This window comes from Prionailurus viverrinus, chromosome D4 (assembly GCF_022837055.1).
Source record: "Prionailurus viverrinus isolate Anna chromosome D4, UM_Priviv_1.0, whole genome shotgun sequence".
NCBI classification, from domain to species: Eukaryota; Metazoa; Chordata; class Mammalia; order Carnivora; family Felidae; genus Prionailurus; species Prionailurus viverrinus.
In genome coordinates, this window is record NC_062573.1 from 76,937,846 (window position 1) to 76,955,891 (window position 18,046).

At 46.1% G+C, this 18,046-nt stretch overlaps 1 protein-coding gene across 2 annotated transcripts in view; it reads right to left on the reverse strand.

Annotated features, from left to right (window-relative positions):
* PGM5 (phosphoglucomutase 5) overlaps positions 1 to 18,046 on the reverse strand; it is a 185,185-nt gene that overhangs the window by 24,262 nt on the left and 142,877 nt on the right. Inside the window, exon 10 of one of the 2 annotated variants that reach the window (XM_047830921.1) lies at positions 11,836 to 11,970. The exons of the other annotated variant lie outside the window; for it this stretch is intronic. Coding sequence (XP_047686877.1) covers positions 11,836 to 11,970 — 135 coding nt within the window. The remainder of the gene's footprint in view (positions 1 to 11,835; positions 11,971 to 18,046) is intronic. 2 annotated transcript variants of the gene reach the window in all.

Consider the following 18,046-nt stretch of genomic DNA (forward strand, 5'->3'; position numbering starts at 1 on the left):
TTTGGAGACAGGGTCTTCACAGAGGCAATCAAGTTAGAGTGAGGTCATTGGGGTGGGCCCTGATCCAATATGACTGGTATCCTTATAAGAAGGAAAAATCTGGACACAGACATCCACAGAGAGAAGATGATGTGAAGAAGTGGAGGGAGAAGACGGCCATCCACAGACCAAGAAGAGAGGTCAAGAACAGATCTTTCCTCACAGCCCCGAGATGGAAACCAACCCTGTAAATGCCTTGAATTTGAATTTCCAGCCTCCAAGACTGGGAGATAATAAATTTCTATTGTTTAAGCCACCTGGCCTCCGGTACTTTATGACGTCAGCCCTAGCAAACTAACGCAGCTAGCAGAACTTAAAAGTATTTGCTATTTGGCCCTTTGTAGAGAAAAGTTGTTAACACCTCTTCCGTAGGGCTAAGTTTTTGCATTTAATACTCTGAAGCCGTCAAGCACTTATCTTACGACCAGCAACAGAGATTCCACAATCTTCTCTCCGATGAGCCCACCCTTTGTCTCACACCTGCTCTCGTCTTCAAATCCTTTCTCTCTGGCAAATGAGTTGGGAACAACCAACCAATTGCACCCTGTCTTGGATAGAATAGGACTATTGGACAACCCCAACAAAACAAATTACTAATTAGTCTGAGACTCTTTGATCTTCGTGTGATCAGAAAATTGGTCTCCACTGCTATTAATAAAAATAATGGCAAGAACAATATTAGTAACAGCTGACATTTATTGAGCACTTTGTGTGTGCCATTGTCCAAAACACTCTGTACGAATGATTTCATTTAATTATCACAACAATCCTACGAAATGAAAAGTATTTCTATCCCCATATGACTGAAAAGTAACTGAAGCTTACAGATTAAGTTGCCAAGGGCTCAAGGCCAAGGGTGTCTGATTCCAAAGCCCAATGGTGGGACAACGGGACATTGGGCCAAAATCCTGGAGCCCCCAAACACCTGGAAAATTGACTGTGTTTCTGTCTTTTCCTCTCCATATGACACATGGCTTTTATTGTGGTGCTTTGACATCTTGTGGCCTTGTTAATAGTGGAAGGGTTTGCTCCTCCCAGGGTTAGCTAATTTCTAGAGGTAGCAAAGAGTTGCCCTATGAACACACCTTTCATATGCAGACCAATCAATCCCAAGTCCCATCCCCAAATATCTCCTTTATGGGACTTTCACATTCTGGGCCCACTGTCCACCGGCCCTAATCACCCAAGGGCCAGGTATCAGACAAGCAGGAACAGCCCCTCCGCCTCAGAGCCTGCCAAAATTATTCAAACTAGCCAATCCTAAGTCTCCTCAGTCTGCTAAGTCTGGTAATAAAAGCTCTTGCCCACATTTCCCCCCGACTCTTTCTGCCTCGTAATTGGTGATTCCCCCTGTGGCCCTGAATGGAGCGGCATGCCCGGTCTTCCTGGGAACAATGGGTAACCCGCCATCTTTTCAGTGGCGATTGTCTTCTAATCTGTTGGCCTCACCATACCTAAATAATAAAACCTACATATTAAAACACTCTCATGGCCTCATTACCTCCCATCTGCCCTTCATTAACTTTGGAATACACAGGCCCCAAGTTACCAAACAACACCTTCCATGATGATTTCTACAAACAGAAATGCTTGGAAATAAAACCCAAAGCAAAATAAAATAAACAAGCATACACAACCCACAAAGCAAGAATTTCATAAACCTTTCGTTGTTTTCTCTCCTAAGACCTAAGCATTCTGGGACTGAAATGCTGCCCTTCCAGAGTTTGTCATACCTCTCAGCTTTCCTGGGAGGCAAAAACAAAGGACGGAGAACTCCCTCACTTCATCCGGAACAGGGTTTCTCTTTCTGGGATGAGGATGTCAAACTTGAAATCATCCAAGAGCAGACAGGAGAGCTAAAACAGCCACATTCCTCCCCTTAACCACCCAGAACGTATGTTCCCCAGGAAAAATGCACGACCGCGGTGGCGAGCCCAGGCAATGTCTCCTCCTGATACTGCTTGAGGGCATAGTCTAGTCCAGAGCCTTCTCCTGAAGGTCATAGGCAACCTCCACTTTCACCGCCAGTATTCATTGACCAAGAAACACTTTTGTTTATGAGCAAAGGAAATGATTTACTATCCACCAAAGAAGAGCACCGCTTCAAAAAAAGCCTGAATCACGGCCAGCTGATGAGATTCGGGTAGCTTTCTGCTGAAGGGACACTTGCTTGTGCGGTGTATCTGGGCTGGAACAAAGAGGATGCCGGGAAAGACAGATTGTGCTCGCCACAGTTGTCAAACCCATTCATCTGGTGAGAGGAGTTATGGCCAATGACCCTCTGTACTTGTGTAACCAAGGCAAATTCATTCATGCTCCCTTTTCAGGCTGAGTAAACAAGACCCAGCAAGACTCTGCGATTTGTGGACACAAATTGTGCCAGGTTCACCAATGGCTGGTGAGGCATGCGCTTTGGGCACAGCAAAGCAGAGACACCGAAATAAACAGCCTCAGAAGGAAAAACCAAAAGTTTTGTTAGATTTCCTGACGTTTATTTTTGAAGCTAACTTTGTTTTTATTTTGAATTCCATAGGGGGAAGTAGGGAGCGGAAATACAATTTTTTCCGGGCTTTGGGTCTCTAAACCTTAATTGACAATTGACCCAAAGCCAGGATCAAGGCACGCCTTTTAGTTCTCCTGCTTCTTAAGGCCACCAGGTTCTTGGGGGTAAAATGGCAATGCCAGACGGCCTTAGAAGATTTGGGAGAAGGGTCTCTTCTGTGCTTACTGCCAAAAAGGGGGAATCGAGCTAGGCTTTGTCTGTGGGCTCACCATGAGTGGTTTACAGCCGCAGTCAGCTCTCATCAGGGCACACGCTTGCCCACCAAGGCTTGAGTGCCCATTCAGTACCTTGAAGAGGGGTCTGATCCCAGCAGAGGCAGGGAAAGGCCCAAGGGAGTTTTTCACACACCCACAGGTGATGATCCCAGTTCTTCGATCCAAGGAAAACAACCCAGAGGAATAGCAAAGCGTGAGTGCAGACTGCTATACCTAGGGAGAGAAAGGACTGCTCCGCTCACTCTTTTTAGGAGGCTATTCACCTGAGTGAGTAGGAATAAAGAAAACTCACACATCTTTGTCGTTTTCTCAAGTTTCATTCAGCTCCAAGTGACTCGGCTTTGTGAAAACACAGCTGTCCTAATTTCATTTCTATGCCACTAGAGGGGAATCTAACCCACCTGACCAGACCCTGTTTGTTTCTTTTTGTTTTTTTAAATAATCACAGAACTCCAATTTTAAAGTTCTAGAAAACGCTGACACATTACCTTGTCCCATCCTTTCCACGCCTGCCTCTATTTAAAAATTATTTAAATCTGTGTGGTCATAGAGACTCCGAGAAAAGCACAAACCGGCCATCTTACTTGGGCAGACGCCCTCACAGTTGAGAAATTGTTCTAACAGTCAGGCTGAATCCCTTCCAGTTCAGCTTGAGTTTATTTCATCACATTACATATTCATTAGTTATGGAGAACAGCTGGTCATCTTTCTCTGCATCATATTATTCTTTTAATTCCTGAAGACCTCCAGGTCATGCCTCCCTGACAGGCAAAATGAGCCCGCTCTTTAACTTGGCCAGAGTTTACACCCCAACCCTTTAACCACATGTTTCTTCAACGTTTATTTATTTTTGGGACAGAGAGAGACAGAGCATGAACGGGGGAGGGGCAGAGAGAGAGGAAGACACAGAATCGGAAGCAGGCTCCAGGCTCTGAGCCATCAGCACAGAGCCCGACGCAGGGCTCGAACTCACGGACCGCGAGATCGTGACCTGGCTGAAGTCGGACGCTTAACCGACTGCGCCACCCAGGCGCCCCCACGTGTTTCTTTTCTAAACTCTCCCTACGTCACTCCACCCTCCTCCATATTTTCAAATTATAGCAATCCAGACTAAACTCCGAGGAGAAAAAGAAAATGAACTGCCTTCTCATCTTTTTCTTCATGTAAGGCTATTAATACATCCCTGCGCAGATTTTCTTTCTAAGTAACAACGTGATGTTTTTCACATATATTTAACTGCTATGAATCCAAAACTCTGTGTGTGTGTATATGTATATATGTATACAAACCACACGCACATACATACACACATAAGCATGTACGTACACAAACACACACGTCTATACATTTTCATGTTGTCATGAAAACTGAATACCTAAGTGGGTATCCATTTATGTTTTTCAGTTCTGAACGCCATTGTTTCCAATTTTTCCCCATCACACGTATCATTTCTAATTTTATTCCCCTAGTTTTTAACCCCTCACTTTAGATGCCCCGTTGCGTATAAAACCCAACGAGGATGTATCTAGAACATTATGTTTTAGATGATTTTTTTAAAACCTGTTCCTTGCTAATTCAAATTAAGGGAGGGAAAACTGGTTGCTTTCAGAGCACTTACGTTTATCCACATTTATAAGTGTGGTATAAAAAACCACATATTTGGTCTTTGTCCCTGGCTCCTGGCACAGAGCTCCCCAAATCCTTTGCACTACCTGAGTGATATGAGTGGATTTGTTAATCATAGTAAGTCCCTTTCAACCACACCTGACTTGATGCAGACGCCGTGACTCTTACAGACCCCAGATGGCTTCAGAATGAGGGCTGCAGCCTGAGGAAACCATCAGGTGATTAGAGGGTTGGAAATCCCAGCCTCCCAGGAAGGGAGAAGGGCTGGAGGTGAAGTTCAATCACCGATGCCCAGTGATTTAATCAATCATATCTACGTAACGAAACCTCTGTAAAAACTCCTAAACAGGGTTCAGAGAGCCTCTGCGTTGGTGACCACCTCAAGGTCCGGGGAGGGTGGTGTGCCAGGAGGAGCCATGGGAGCTCTGGGCACCCTTCCCCCCATACCTTGCACTATGAATCTCTTCCGTTTGGCCATTCTTGAGTTGTATCTTTTATAATAAACCACCAGTAGTAAGCAAAGTGCTTTCCTGGGTTCTGTGAGTCATTCTAGCAAATTACCAAAGCTGAGGAGGGGATCATGGGAACCCCTGAATGTGTATTCTAACGAACAGAATTGTGGGGAGCCTGGGCACCCCTTTCTTAAGTGGGGGCAGTCTTGTGGGACTGAGCCCTTAATCTGTGGGGTCTGGGCTAACCCCGGGTAGTTAGTGTCAGAACTGAATTTAACTGCTGGGCACCCACCGATGTCTAAGAATCAGGGGATTGGTTCGTGTGAGGGAAAAAACAGTACCTCAGTAAGTAAATACTGAACTAAGGCTCCAGATGCAGCCTTGGGTTCAAGCATAGAGGTAGGAGGAAATCCTCTCTCCTTGGACCTCAGGGTTAGCATGGACAACCTGGGTTTTATGAAGAGCTAGTTTGACTCTCCAATCCAGAAATTGCCTGCTCCCTATGAATGGCTCCCTGATTCAGTTCATCAACTTGAAAAAGAAGGATGAGGGGCGCCTGGGTGGCGCAGTCGGTTAAGCGTCCGACTTCAGCTCAGGTCACGATCTCGCGGTCCGGGAGTTCGAGCCCCGCGTCAGGCTCTGGGCTGATGGCTCCGAGCCTGGAGCCTGTTTCTGATTCTGTGTCTCCCTCTCTCTCTGCCCCTCCCCCGTTCATGCTCTGTCTCTCTCTGTCCCCAAAATAAATAAACTTAAAAAAGAAAGAAAAAGAAGGATGATAATTCTACTCTGGGGGGGCGGGCACTGGAACGATCAACACAATAATGGGCATATCTAACGTATCTAGAATGGTTCCTGGCACTTGGCAGGGACCTTAAAAATGACAACAATTTGCTTCAAACTTTCAAGCGTTAAGAGAAAACCTGATGGTAGCACCAAGGTTCATACTGAGCACAGAACACTTCAGCTTCCCAGGTGATATAATGCGTCTGAGATGTTCGGAAGTAATTGACACTGAATATTTCATTTGTTTGGCAAAATTATATCGGGCATTTACCTTCTGCCAGATAGTATTCTGTGCGCTTGGGGAAACAGCGAAGAACACTGACAAAGTGTTTACACACTTTTTTCCCGGTGTTTACATTCTACTGGTAGAGACAGACAGCAAAGCAAGTGAATATATGTGTGAGATGGGTAAGTGCCATGGAGGAAAGTAAAGCAGGGTGAGAAAGATAAACGGTATGCAAATGTGAGGGTTATTTTACATAGGGCGGCCAGGGGAGTCCTCCAGGAGGAAACAAGAGGTATATTGGAGGGAGAAGCACCCCAGGCAGAGGAAGCAGCCACTTTTAAGCGGCAGGAGGCAGAGTGTCTTTGGTAAGTGCACAGAACAAGGGCTGGAGGGTAGAAAGACACAGGGCAAGAGGTAGGAGACGCGGTCAGAGGGAGAAAGGGATCATTTCCAGCAGGGGGCTGGATCCCCTGGTATGGGTTTTGGCTCTTCCCGGAGTGAGACAGGGAGCCACTGGAGGACTGTGGCAGAGCGATTAGGGGATCTAACTTAAAAAAAAAAAAAGTTATTCTGGTTGCTGTGCTAAGACTTTCGGTATGCGGGGGTGGAGTGGGCAAGAGGAGAAAAGGAGAGAGACCGGGTAGGAAGCTAATGGCAGTCATCGAGAGGCCAGGACAGGAGCTTGGTCCTGGGGAGAAATGGTAGAGGTGGTAAGGTGGGGTCAGACTCTGGTTGTGCTTTGAAGGTCATTGATAGGGTTTGCTGTTGGATGTGAAGTACGGGAGGAAGAACAAAAGAGTCAAGGATGATTCCTAGGATTTTGGCTGAACCTCTGGGAAGGACGGAACTGCCATTTACTGAGAGAGATGAAGACTCCCTCAGGTAAAGAAGGAGGGGTCTTCTGGAGCAAGGAGGGATGAGGGAAGCTGGCAGGAGGCCACTTCTGCAGTAAGTCAAGTTGGAGGTGCCTGGAAGACATTCCAGTTCATTCCAGTGGGCTACTGGAGAGAGAAATCTAGAGCCCCACGCACGCGAGCACAGTAAAAACAGGAATTGCTCAAGCACCTGGGCGGCTCAGTTGGTTGAGCATCTGGCTCTTGGTTTCAGCTCAGGTCATGATCACAGGGTTCATGGGTTTGAGCCGCATGTTGGGCTCTGCACTGACAGGAGGGAGCCTGCTTGGGATTTTTTCCCTTTCCCTCTCTCTCTCTCTCTCTCTCTCTGCCCCTCCCCCTGCTCACACTCTTTCTCTCTCTCAAAATAAATAAATGAACTTAAAAAAATTTAAAACAATAAAGGTATTGCTTTTCCTACAATTGTCAAGAATTCAAGGACCTGTCTTTAAGGCTTAGCGGTTCATCCAACTCTGCTATTCAAAGTGTGGCTCCTGGACCGGCAACACAGCATGACCTCATGACCTCAGAGTTTGTTAGAAAGGCAGACTCCCTGGCCTTCCTCAGACTGAGTCAGAATCTGCATTCTTAACAAGATCCCCAGGTGATTGAAATAAACACTGAAGTTTGAGAGCATCATCTAACTAGACTTATCTGGGAGGCTGTTCAAAAATGCAGTCCCTTCCCCAGAACAATTAAAGTTGAATCTCTCAGAGGGAGGACCAGGCACAGGTATCTTTATCCACACCGCCAAACGCCCCCCCCCCTCCCCCCGCCCTCCCAACCAGCCAGCCAGCCAAGTGGTCCTGCTCTGTTAGAACCATGGATCCAACTGGTTCGTTCCCTTTGTACTACTAGGTTTATGTTGCTAGTGCCCTCGGGAACCCACCTCTAAAGAGATGTGCAGATCTAGGATAGCACGAAGGCACGTAACTAGAGTAACCCTATATCCTGGTTTACTGGGGACATTCTCAACATAATTATTATCAGTGCCCCATTTCATTCTCAAAAATATCCTGGTTTAGATGAGAAGTTCTATGTTCTCCCAATATAAAGCACAAAATGGCTCTGGACTTAACATTTCTAGATTATAAAGTCATAAGAACAAGTAGAATAAAATGGCAACCAGCCCTTGGTTGGACAGACGAATTCCAATTTGACTCCTGGTGCTTAGATATTGGTCCCTATTCTATCTACAGCTTATCAGAAATTCATAAAGTCCGTTGATTATAAGGAGGGTTGGGGAAAACTGGGCCCCTTCCAAAACCTGGGGTGGGATAGGGTGTGGTTTTATTCTGCAATTAAAGTACCAAGTGTTAAAGCCAAGTGTTGATTAGCCAGAGCTGATTATCAGGCTGTGATTATCCAGCCCTTAGCAAAACTTCTCCTTCCTTTTCCTTTTGGATCTTTTATTGTTTGTTAGCTACTCCACCCTCAGGTTCAAAGGGAAAAGGAAAGAAGGTAAATAAACAGTTAATTTAGCAGTTCTGCTAATAAGCTTGGTGGGAACGAAAATGGAAACACTTGGACTGTTTCCGGTCACCTGTGAACTGAGATCCTTTGGCTCATCCCTTTTTCCAAATTATTACCAGCTGGTTTGAGGGCTTGTTGGAGGCCTACTGATGGCCAGTAAAATTAAAGGAATCTTCTATTTTCAAAACGATGTGATCTTCCAGAAACAGGCCTGGGAGGCTTGCCTGATTTACCCAGGACACAGAGTGAGGGCAAGGCAAGCATCTCCTCTCACCAGGGCTGCCATCTTCCTCCTCCCCTCACCACCTGTTCCCAGGCACAGATGGATAAAATTAAAAAAAAAAATTTGTGTGTGTGATGGGGCACCTGGGTGGCTCAGTCGGTTCAGCGTCCGACTCGGTTTCTGCTCGGGTCATGATCTCATGGGTTCGTCGGTTCGAGCCCCATGTCAGGCTCTGTGCAGGCAGCACGGGGCCTTCTTGGGATTCTCTCTCTTTCTCTCTCTCTGCCCCTCCCCCACTCAAGCTGTCTCTGTCTCTGTCAAAATAAATAAACTTTTACAAATAACATTTTTTGATGTAGTTAAGAAATTATTATACAAAGACAAATACCATATGATTTCACTCATATGTGGAACTACAGAAGCAAAACAAACCAGCAAAGGGGCGCAAAAAGAGAGGCAAGCCAAGAAACGGACTCGTAACTGTGGAGAACAAACTGAGGTTACCAGAGGTGGGGGTGGGGGGGACGGGTGAAGTGGGTGATGGGGATTAAGGAGCGCCCCTGTTGTGATGCACACCGGCTGATGAAATTGCTGAGCCACTACATTTACCACCTGAGACGAATACAACGCTGTACGTTAACTAACTAGAACTTCAATAAAAACTTTTTAGAGATGTCCGACCAGGAACTCTCCACGTGCCAAGCCGGATGCCGAGAAGTCAGGTGAAGAGAATTCTCTAGTCCTCTGGTGATTAACTGGAAGGTAGGTGGGTTTTGAGTCAGGGCAGGTGAGACATTAACACCTGTTGAATTGGATACGTTTATCAATGGGCTCTCTAGACATTCGAGAGATACTTTATTGGGTGTCTAAGTGTGGGGGGGTGGTGGGAGAAGGGGTATTTGTTCTGTTTTCTGGGCTGCCAATGGGAACAAGCTAAAAGGGTGGGGGGGGAAGAGGTCTCTGCAGCTGAGGAAGCAACACAGCTGGTCTTTGCCCATCAGGCCCCGGATCAGTAATAACTCGAGGAGCATGGCTTATCTTTGGTCTCTGTTAACACTTGACCAGTGGCTCTTCCTCCCAGAGCTCTTGGAAGGCAGAAGCTGGGCTTCTGGAAAAGCAATGCAATAAGGAGGTATAGTGAAGTCGTCAAGCGCCTAGGTGTGGTTCAGCAGTACCGTGATGGGTGAGCCTGCTGGTGTCTCCTTCCCCTTCGTTAGGGGGTCAGATGTCTTTCAAAATCTTATTCTAAATTACACCTCGACTTGAATGTATTATGCGACACGGCTTAAGTTGGTGAGTCAATGACACAAGATATTTTAATAAGGAGTTCGATTTTAACGTGACATTTTTAGCTGGATCGTGACGTAAATATGGGGAGGCCCACCGAGCCACGTCTGGGAAGACCCTCACTCATGATGGAAAAGAGAGGGCATCTAGATGACTGATCAGAAGAACACGATCAGTGAAAGGAATCCCCAACCGGTGGTGAACTCTTTAAACCTAGAGAACGGAAACTACGTGGGAACAAGCATTACTTACGTTTTCTCTACCCACAGACTGAAGCATATACTTAACACACAACCCAGGCCTATGGAGGTTTCCAGCTTCAAAGGAAGCTTTGGGGCAAGAAAAGGCGAGGCGGAGCACCACTTGGCTTGCGTGTAACACCTCAGAGAGAAACTCGCTTGTGCACAGGACTGTTTTCACACGTGTCTAAAGGCCTGGATGTCATATTCCTGCGGTCCGTGTGGGAGATAAATAAAAATCAGCAGATATCATAACCACTTACCCGGTGCAAATAGGGAAAAGAATGCTGAGAAAAACTAGCCTCGAGTCAGAGTGAGTCAGAGTGGCGGAGGCCAGGAATATCATTCCTCCCCCTGTCTGTAGCTCTGAACTTCTAGGCCCTTGATTTAATCTCATTTCCCAACATGAGAGGAGAAGGGTTTTATATGGAAAGAGAGGGTGAGCCTCCAATTCTTGCACGATTTGGTACTATCTTGGGTGAAATGTACTCACTGACCAATTATGTTGGCAGAGCATGGCCCGCCCTTGAATGGAAAGCCTGTGATTCTGACCGGGAAGGGCCAAGGACCTTTTACTGGCTTCCTGCTCTGCTGCTTCATGCACTAGGTGACCCTCACACTAGCTGTCAGCCTCCAGGGTCTCTACTGCCCCATCTGGGACGATTTGCCTCCAAACAGATCTTCTGGCTACAGGGCCAGGTGTAACGATCTACGGCTCCATATTGATCTGGTTCTTCGAGACTCTCCTGAGAGAGGTACCATTTTAAGGAAAACGCGCTAAACCGCTGACAGTGAAAGAAGACCCTCTCTGAGATCTTTCTAGGGCCCAACTACGGCAAATTCTCATGGGAAATCCTGAGTCACTCGAAAATGAGAAGCAGTGAGTTTCTCTTTGCTTCTCTACATCTCCACAACAGAAGCACGGAACCACTGTCTTCATCTCAAGGAATCACCTTATCAAGGACTCTGGTTCAGAACCCAGGGTGGAGTAAACACCAAGGCGGCAAGGGGCGGCCAGGACTATAGCTGGAGGTACCCAATGTTCTGGTGGGTCCTTTCTGGTTTTAATTAATGTCGCCTGCAGCATTGATGAATGTGGCAGTGGGGATCCGTACTTTCTGAGTTCTTAATTAGCTCTATTGTTGACAACAGGAAAGGACTTTGCCAGACACAGGGTGGCCCAGCCTTGGCTGGCCTAGCTTAGCCTCCCTAACTTTAAATGCAGACCTTCTTCTCAAGGGAATCTGGGCTCCGCAGCAGTCTCAGAGAGGAGGCCCAGAGTAGCACCTGTATTGGCACCTCAAGGTCAGGATCCAGCCCAGAGTTTGCCAAACACCTGGAGATTCCTTATTTACATGTGCAGAGTCAAGGCTCTGAGGACTGTGACCAGCTTGACTCTAACTAAACATTTCTTCATCCACACAAGTGCTGTCTCTTGATATCACCCCCAATTAACAAGCTGCAGTATAGTCAAGAAAGGGAAGTCATTTGGGAGGTGCTGGTCTAAACCCATCATAGAGGCTAGAGCCCAAATGTCTTTTTCAAGCATTGCGAGGAAAGAAGGGAGGAAAGAAGGAAGGAAGGAAGGAAGGAAGGAAGGAAAGAAGGAAGGAAGGAAGGAAGGAAGGAAGGAAGGAAGGAAGGAAGGAAGGAAATCTGCTTAGAGTTACTCTAAGCCTGTCCTCTAGCTGGATCTATCGATATGGAATTTACTTTCCAGAAAGGCAGATAACCCCCACTAAAGGCCCACGAGAGCTCCCTAAATTTTCCAGGAGTGACGAGACATATTGCTGAGGACACAGCTCTGCTTTCGTACCTGAGGCTCCTGGTCATGACCGCCGGGGTCCCTCTCGTAGCTCTCCGCATACAGTCTGATGGTGGCCCGCATACCACTGGAGGAACTGAGCCGAAAGATGAGCCGTGAGGCGTCTGAGAAAATGATCCTTAGGCCCTGAGACCAAGAACACCCAGAACGGGTCAGTGAGCCAAAGAATACGCGGGTAGTAACAATTAATACCTACTCGTGGTTATTGCTGGGGGAGACTTAGGGGCAAAACTGAACAGACGCTCATGTTCCCTTGGTCGGGAGATGTGGGAACCAGAAAGAGGGGGAGGGAAAAGGAGGGGATGATATTTAATAAATGTCCCTGGGGTCAAAGTTTGTCCCTGGATGCAATGGAAGTAGGCACTTTCTTTATGACAGTCAAGCAAATTACCTGTGTTAAGGTTACCCGCCCCCCCTCCCCCCCGCCCTTTGCTTTAAGTTCATCTATTTTGAATTTTTTTTTTCAACGTTTTTTATTTATTTTTGGGTCAGAGAGAGACAGAGCATGAACGGGGGAGGGGCAGAGAGAGAGGGAGACACAGAATCGGAAACAGGCTCCAGGCTCCGAGCCATCAGCCCAGAGCCCGACGCGGGGCTCGAACTCACGGACCGCGAGATCGTGACCTGGCTGAAGTCGGACGCTTAACTGACTGCGCCACCCAGGCGCCCCTAAGTTCATCTATTTTGATTCTTTCCTCGCACTCACATTCCCTGGTAGCAAGTAAGGCCTGTAATGAAATGTTCAGGCTTGGAGCCTCAGCTGGATTCTGGGGTTCCTGCATACAACCTCATCCTCTTGGCTCTGTCCTTCCTTCTTACTCTATACCCTGGCCACCAGGACGGTGTGGGGGCAGAGCTGTGGCAGCATTAATTCGCTTTTGGCTCAGACTGTCTCCGTTCTCTGTGCATCTGTTTTCATTAGTGGCAGCGATATTTGAAAAATACGACCGTAAGATCATATTGTAATGTGCGTTGAAGGAAATTTGTTCTCTTAAGACAACTGATAAAGCCCTTGTTATAAATAAGCATATTGGGAGGGGGCAGAGGAAAGAAGAGGAGGAAACAAAATAATAAGTCTGGTCAGTTGTTATGTCTGAAAAAGGAGAAGTCTCGGGCGACTTTGACATCAGACATTTGCCCTAAGACATTTGCCCTTGAAACTTGTCTGGCCTTAAATCTTGGTTGCTAAGAATAAGCCATTATTAAAAATATACCTCCCATATAAATCTGACTGCTAATGCCTTACCCCCCCCCCCCCCAAATGCTGCAGTGGGGCGGGGCACTATGATTCCATCTGAATGGCTTTCTGTTTTTTAAATTTTGCAGGCATTTCTTGTCCAGTCCCAAAAAAGCCTTAGCCTCTTTTGGAGCGATTCACGGTCTGCCATGATTTGCGTGACAAAAAGGAGCCCCCTCCCTTCCTGGCAACCTGTCTCTCTATGATACTAGCTCTGCCAACAGGATGGTACTAACCAGGATTCGTTCAACGGGCAAACATTTTATCGTCCCTGGGGATTGAGTCCTGGGCCAAGCCCTGGGTATATGAAGACCAAGACACAGTACTTGCTCTCCGTAAGCCTGGACCACATTGTGACCACATTGCAACGAGCCGTAACCGTTTCCTTACCCATCTTGTGCTGCCAGAGGAGTGAATAGTTACGACATTCTAAATAGAGTAAAGGGAGCAATCCCCTACCAATCGGTGTTACATACCAAATTATGTCCAAACTGACAATAAGGCCCCAAAGGTTCCATAACTTGCATCCACGGTCATGGTTTTACATACTCTTTTGAAGCTGTTATTTCTTTTTAAGCCTGCACTCCCCTTGTCACCATAGATGGGACACATGAGTAGGTGACTGGTTGCTCAGGACTAGGACTTATGCAGACGTCGGTTAAAGTAATATTAAGGCTGAAGCCCTAACCACCTGTTGTAGATTCCAAACCACTCAAGGCCACCTCTTCTGATGACCACTAAACTCAACCCTTTATTGTAGCTCCCATTCGTTACACAATTGGTATATGGCCAGTGGGAGGTATTTAAGAACTCAGGCCATAGCAGACCATCAAAATGTGTCATCAGCTCACAGCTAAGCCTTTTTTTTTTTTCTTTCTTTTTTTTTACAGTGAAATCATGTTATGATTTTTCTCCTTGTGGGTAACCATAGCTTTGGCCGTATTCATAGAATTTCGGTTAGCATCTACATCGGGTGTCCTGGAATAGACTGGGCGCTTGAAAAGATGATAAAGGCTAGCCCAATGTCTCTTCTTCCTATGGAACCAGCCGTGGGATCTTACTAGAACCCATGGTGTTGTGTGAGACCTCCAAGTGAGGAACACCACAATTCTCTTCCTCTGCATGGGTGGAAAAAAATTTTAGACCCAGCCCAGTTCTGTGCTGCGACAACTCTGGTTTCGTGTCTGTTGAGTGTCACTTTGATGCGTGAAGTTGTATGGATTGCTTTAGAGCTGCATGCTCCTCCAATGAACTTAATGAACGCGCACCCTGAACATGAGCTATGTTCTCTCCCGCATGCATCCCCTACTCTCAATTAAATTATGAGGCCAAAGTCGCCACTGACCAAGACTTGCCAAGTTTCTAAATGTTCTGTAATTCCAAAAAAAGTATACCAGTCATAAATTTTTCTTTTTTTAATTTGTAGGTTACATCAGGGGTTGGCAATATCGTTTGTCAGCCAAATTTGACCTGCCACCTATTTTTATAAATCGGGTTTTATTGGGACACAGCTGTCCCCATTCGGCGTATTATCTACGCTGCTTTTGTGTTAAAACTGCAGAGCTGAATAGCTATGACAGAAACTAGCCCACGAGGGCAAAAATATTTACTATCTTTTACAGAAAAATGTTTGCTAACTCCTGGTATAAACCGTTACGTGATCCGCAACACGAGATATTATCTTTCAACCCTATCCCAGAAGATATTTGATCTATGCGCTTATGAAAATCCCAATAGAGACTCTTAAAAATTGAGAATAAACTGAGGGTTGATGGTGGGTAGGAGGGAGGGGAAAGTGGGTGATGGGCATTGAGGAGGGCACCTGTTGGGATGAGCACTGGGTGTTGTACGGAAACCAATTTGACAATAAATTTCCTATTAAAAAAGAATAGAAAAGAAAATCCCAATAGAGAAAAATTATGAAGCCTTGTATAAATAAGAGTGTCTAATCCATGCATTTCCTCCAGTTATTCTAGCACCTAGCCACAGATTCACCTGGACATACACGTTACCCAAATCGATGTACTTCCGACCGACTACTCACGACAAAAATTGACTTATTAGATTGCATTTTAGGGGTAGGTGGCTCAGTCAGTTGAGCATTTGACTCTCGATTTAGACTCAGGTCACGATCCCAGGGTTTCGGGATCAAGCCCCGCATCAGAGTCTACACGGAGCATGGAGTCGGCTTAAGATTCTCTCTCTCTCCCTCTGCCCTTCTATCCCATTCGCACGCATGTGCGCGCTCTCTCTCTCTCTCTCTCAAATTAAAAAAAAAATGCGTTTCAGCTTCATATCCTCACTTTCATTGCTGGGTCTACAAGGTATCCGCCTTATAAAACCCACTTTTATAGTCCCTTTCGGGATATTTTTGGAAATTGTATAAAATCCCACATGAGACATTTCCTCAAGAGCCAAGTGTTAGGAAAGCCTTTCCTTCCCTGAGGAACTGGTATTTTTTGTCTTCTGTCAATAATAACCATAGTTCCCTTTTCAATATGGCTGCCAGAACACTTAATGCCAAATTTGAGGTTCAGCCCAAGTGGATCCTTATGACTTGCATAACTATGAATTTTTCTTCTTCTGTTCTTGACTCTCTACTCTTATTTATATTTTCCCTAGTCTTGATTTCTGTTTCTTATTTATGTCCTAACAACTTCATTATGTACGTTTTTGCTGCCACAAATCCTCCTGAAGAAACAGGGCCCGGCACAAATGAATACAAGGAGTTCCTCTCACTTCTAGCCTTAACCCTACAGTGTTGGAACTGCTGAAACATGTCTTTGGGTCCTTCGTCAGCTGGTGAGCTCTGGAAGGGCAAAGCCTTATGGTCCTTGTTCACACCATTTATCCCCATAGCCCAGGACAATGCCTGGCACGCAGTAGGCTCTCTACAAACACTCGAATGAATGTCACTGCGTGTTTGACAACTGGAGTGAGCACCCCTGGGATGCCCCCTCCCACATTTAAGGACGACTCACAGACCCAATGAAAACACACTTATATTCTCCATCAGAGAACCGGGGTTAACATATTTACCTTGAAGGGCTGTTGTGAATGATGCTGGATCTACTCATCCTTCATTTTTAAGGCAAAGTTCAGTTTTGGCTAAAAACAATGGAGTTGAATCATGGTGGGTTCCTGTCCCCACTTGTGTGGCAAGAGACAAATCCTAAGCCCATTAACTGCAAAATTTGCTGCGCATTGGAATCAGCGAGGCCTAAGACAATCTCAATCACGGAGTGGGGTACCAAACGGGCACGTTTAGCTCCAGCTTAGCATTTTCCTTCCCACCGAGTGCCTGTTGGTGTAGCCTTGGTGACAAGAATGAGGCTTTGCCCATATCAGCTTTGTCCCAGTGGAAGATGGTTAAAGAGCTACGTTCCCTTGCAGGTATTTCCACCCCCAAATCCTCCAATTTGCTTCCATTTATCACTAGAGGCTTTCTATTTCTCCCCACATTTGCCCCTCTTTGGTTTGTCGCTTGTAGAAAGTCAGTTTGGAAATGATAAAGGGATAACAACTGGAGAACAACAGGGCTGGAATTCTGGCTTGGCTTTTCAGCTGGTGGTCTTAAGCAAGTCACTTTTTCTTATAGTTTATTTATTTTGAGAGAGAGAGAGAGAGAAAGAGAGAGAGAGAGAGAGAGAGAGAGAGAGAGCGTGCACATGAATGGGGAAGGGGCAGAGATGGAGAGACAGAGAATCCCAAGCAGGCTCCACACTGTCAGGGCAGAGCCTGACACGGGGCTCAAACCCACAAACCATGAGATCATGACCTGAGCCAAAATCAAGAGTCAGACGCTTAAGGGACTGAGCCATCCAGGCGCCCCTTGAGTAAGTCACTTTAAGCTCTGTAAGTCTCAGTTTCCTAAAAAGGGTTAAAAAACAATACAGCCAGGCCTACTGGGTTGATGTGAGCATCAGATCAGAGACTATATGCGAAACGTGCTTTGAAAATTAGAAATCACTCTATAAATACTATTCTTATGTTAAGCTTTTAATGAAAATGGTACTGTGCTCGAAGCCATCCAACCTTCCAGATTTTGCAGAAGATTGCCAAATAAAGCCTAAATGGGAAGAGTTTATGGCACATTTATTTTTAAATTAGGCAGAATTAAGATTAATTTTATTTTAAGAACTGTGCCATGTTCTCTGCAATCACTGCTAAGCTCATGGATCTGTTACCATTTATTTTCTCCAGAACTCCCACTGGCCTATCTTCTCCGACAACTAAATGCCCCTAAGTTGGTCAATTGAGACCATTATGGTCCTGAAGGAAGGACCTCAGAGTCATCTAGGCCACTTCCTCCCTTCACTGGAAAGAAAGGGAAGTTCAAGACCGCTTCAGGTAACAGCGAGCCAATCGAGGAGCCAGAACATTAGGTCTTTTGACCCCAGGCCTGTCACTTTAGGGTGAACCACATTGCGTCCTGTGAACTATTTGAACCCTGTCTCATGTGTTTTGTACGGTCCCCCAGATGAGCACAGAGCCTTAAGCAGAGCAGGTATCCGATAAATGTTGGCTACGTAAATGTTGGGTTTGTTTTTTGTTTTGAAGCCCTCGTGTAAATCAATGCAGGGAAATCTGCGAGTTGCTAAACACACGCAGAGCCGCCAGATGTGTGCTTGGAGACTCGAAGACATGTTGCAGCCAGGCGGGGAAGGAGGAACTGTCCATTACCACCAGTGATTTGGAAGTCGAGTAGTGCCTTAGGATGAATTCCAGGGGGAAACAGCATATGGCCCTGCAATCTAATACAACGTCACATATACACAGTCAGTTGGCCACACCAGGCCTGTGAAGCCGGAGACAAGACAGGCGTGGAAGAGCGAGACTCGGAGCCTCACTCAGATGTTACCTCCCACAGGAAATCCCAGGGACTTATCTGGAAGGCTTCAAGGTGAAAATACTCCTGTGAAACATCTGAACCACATTTTGTAGAAGAAAGCAGGCAGCTTATAA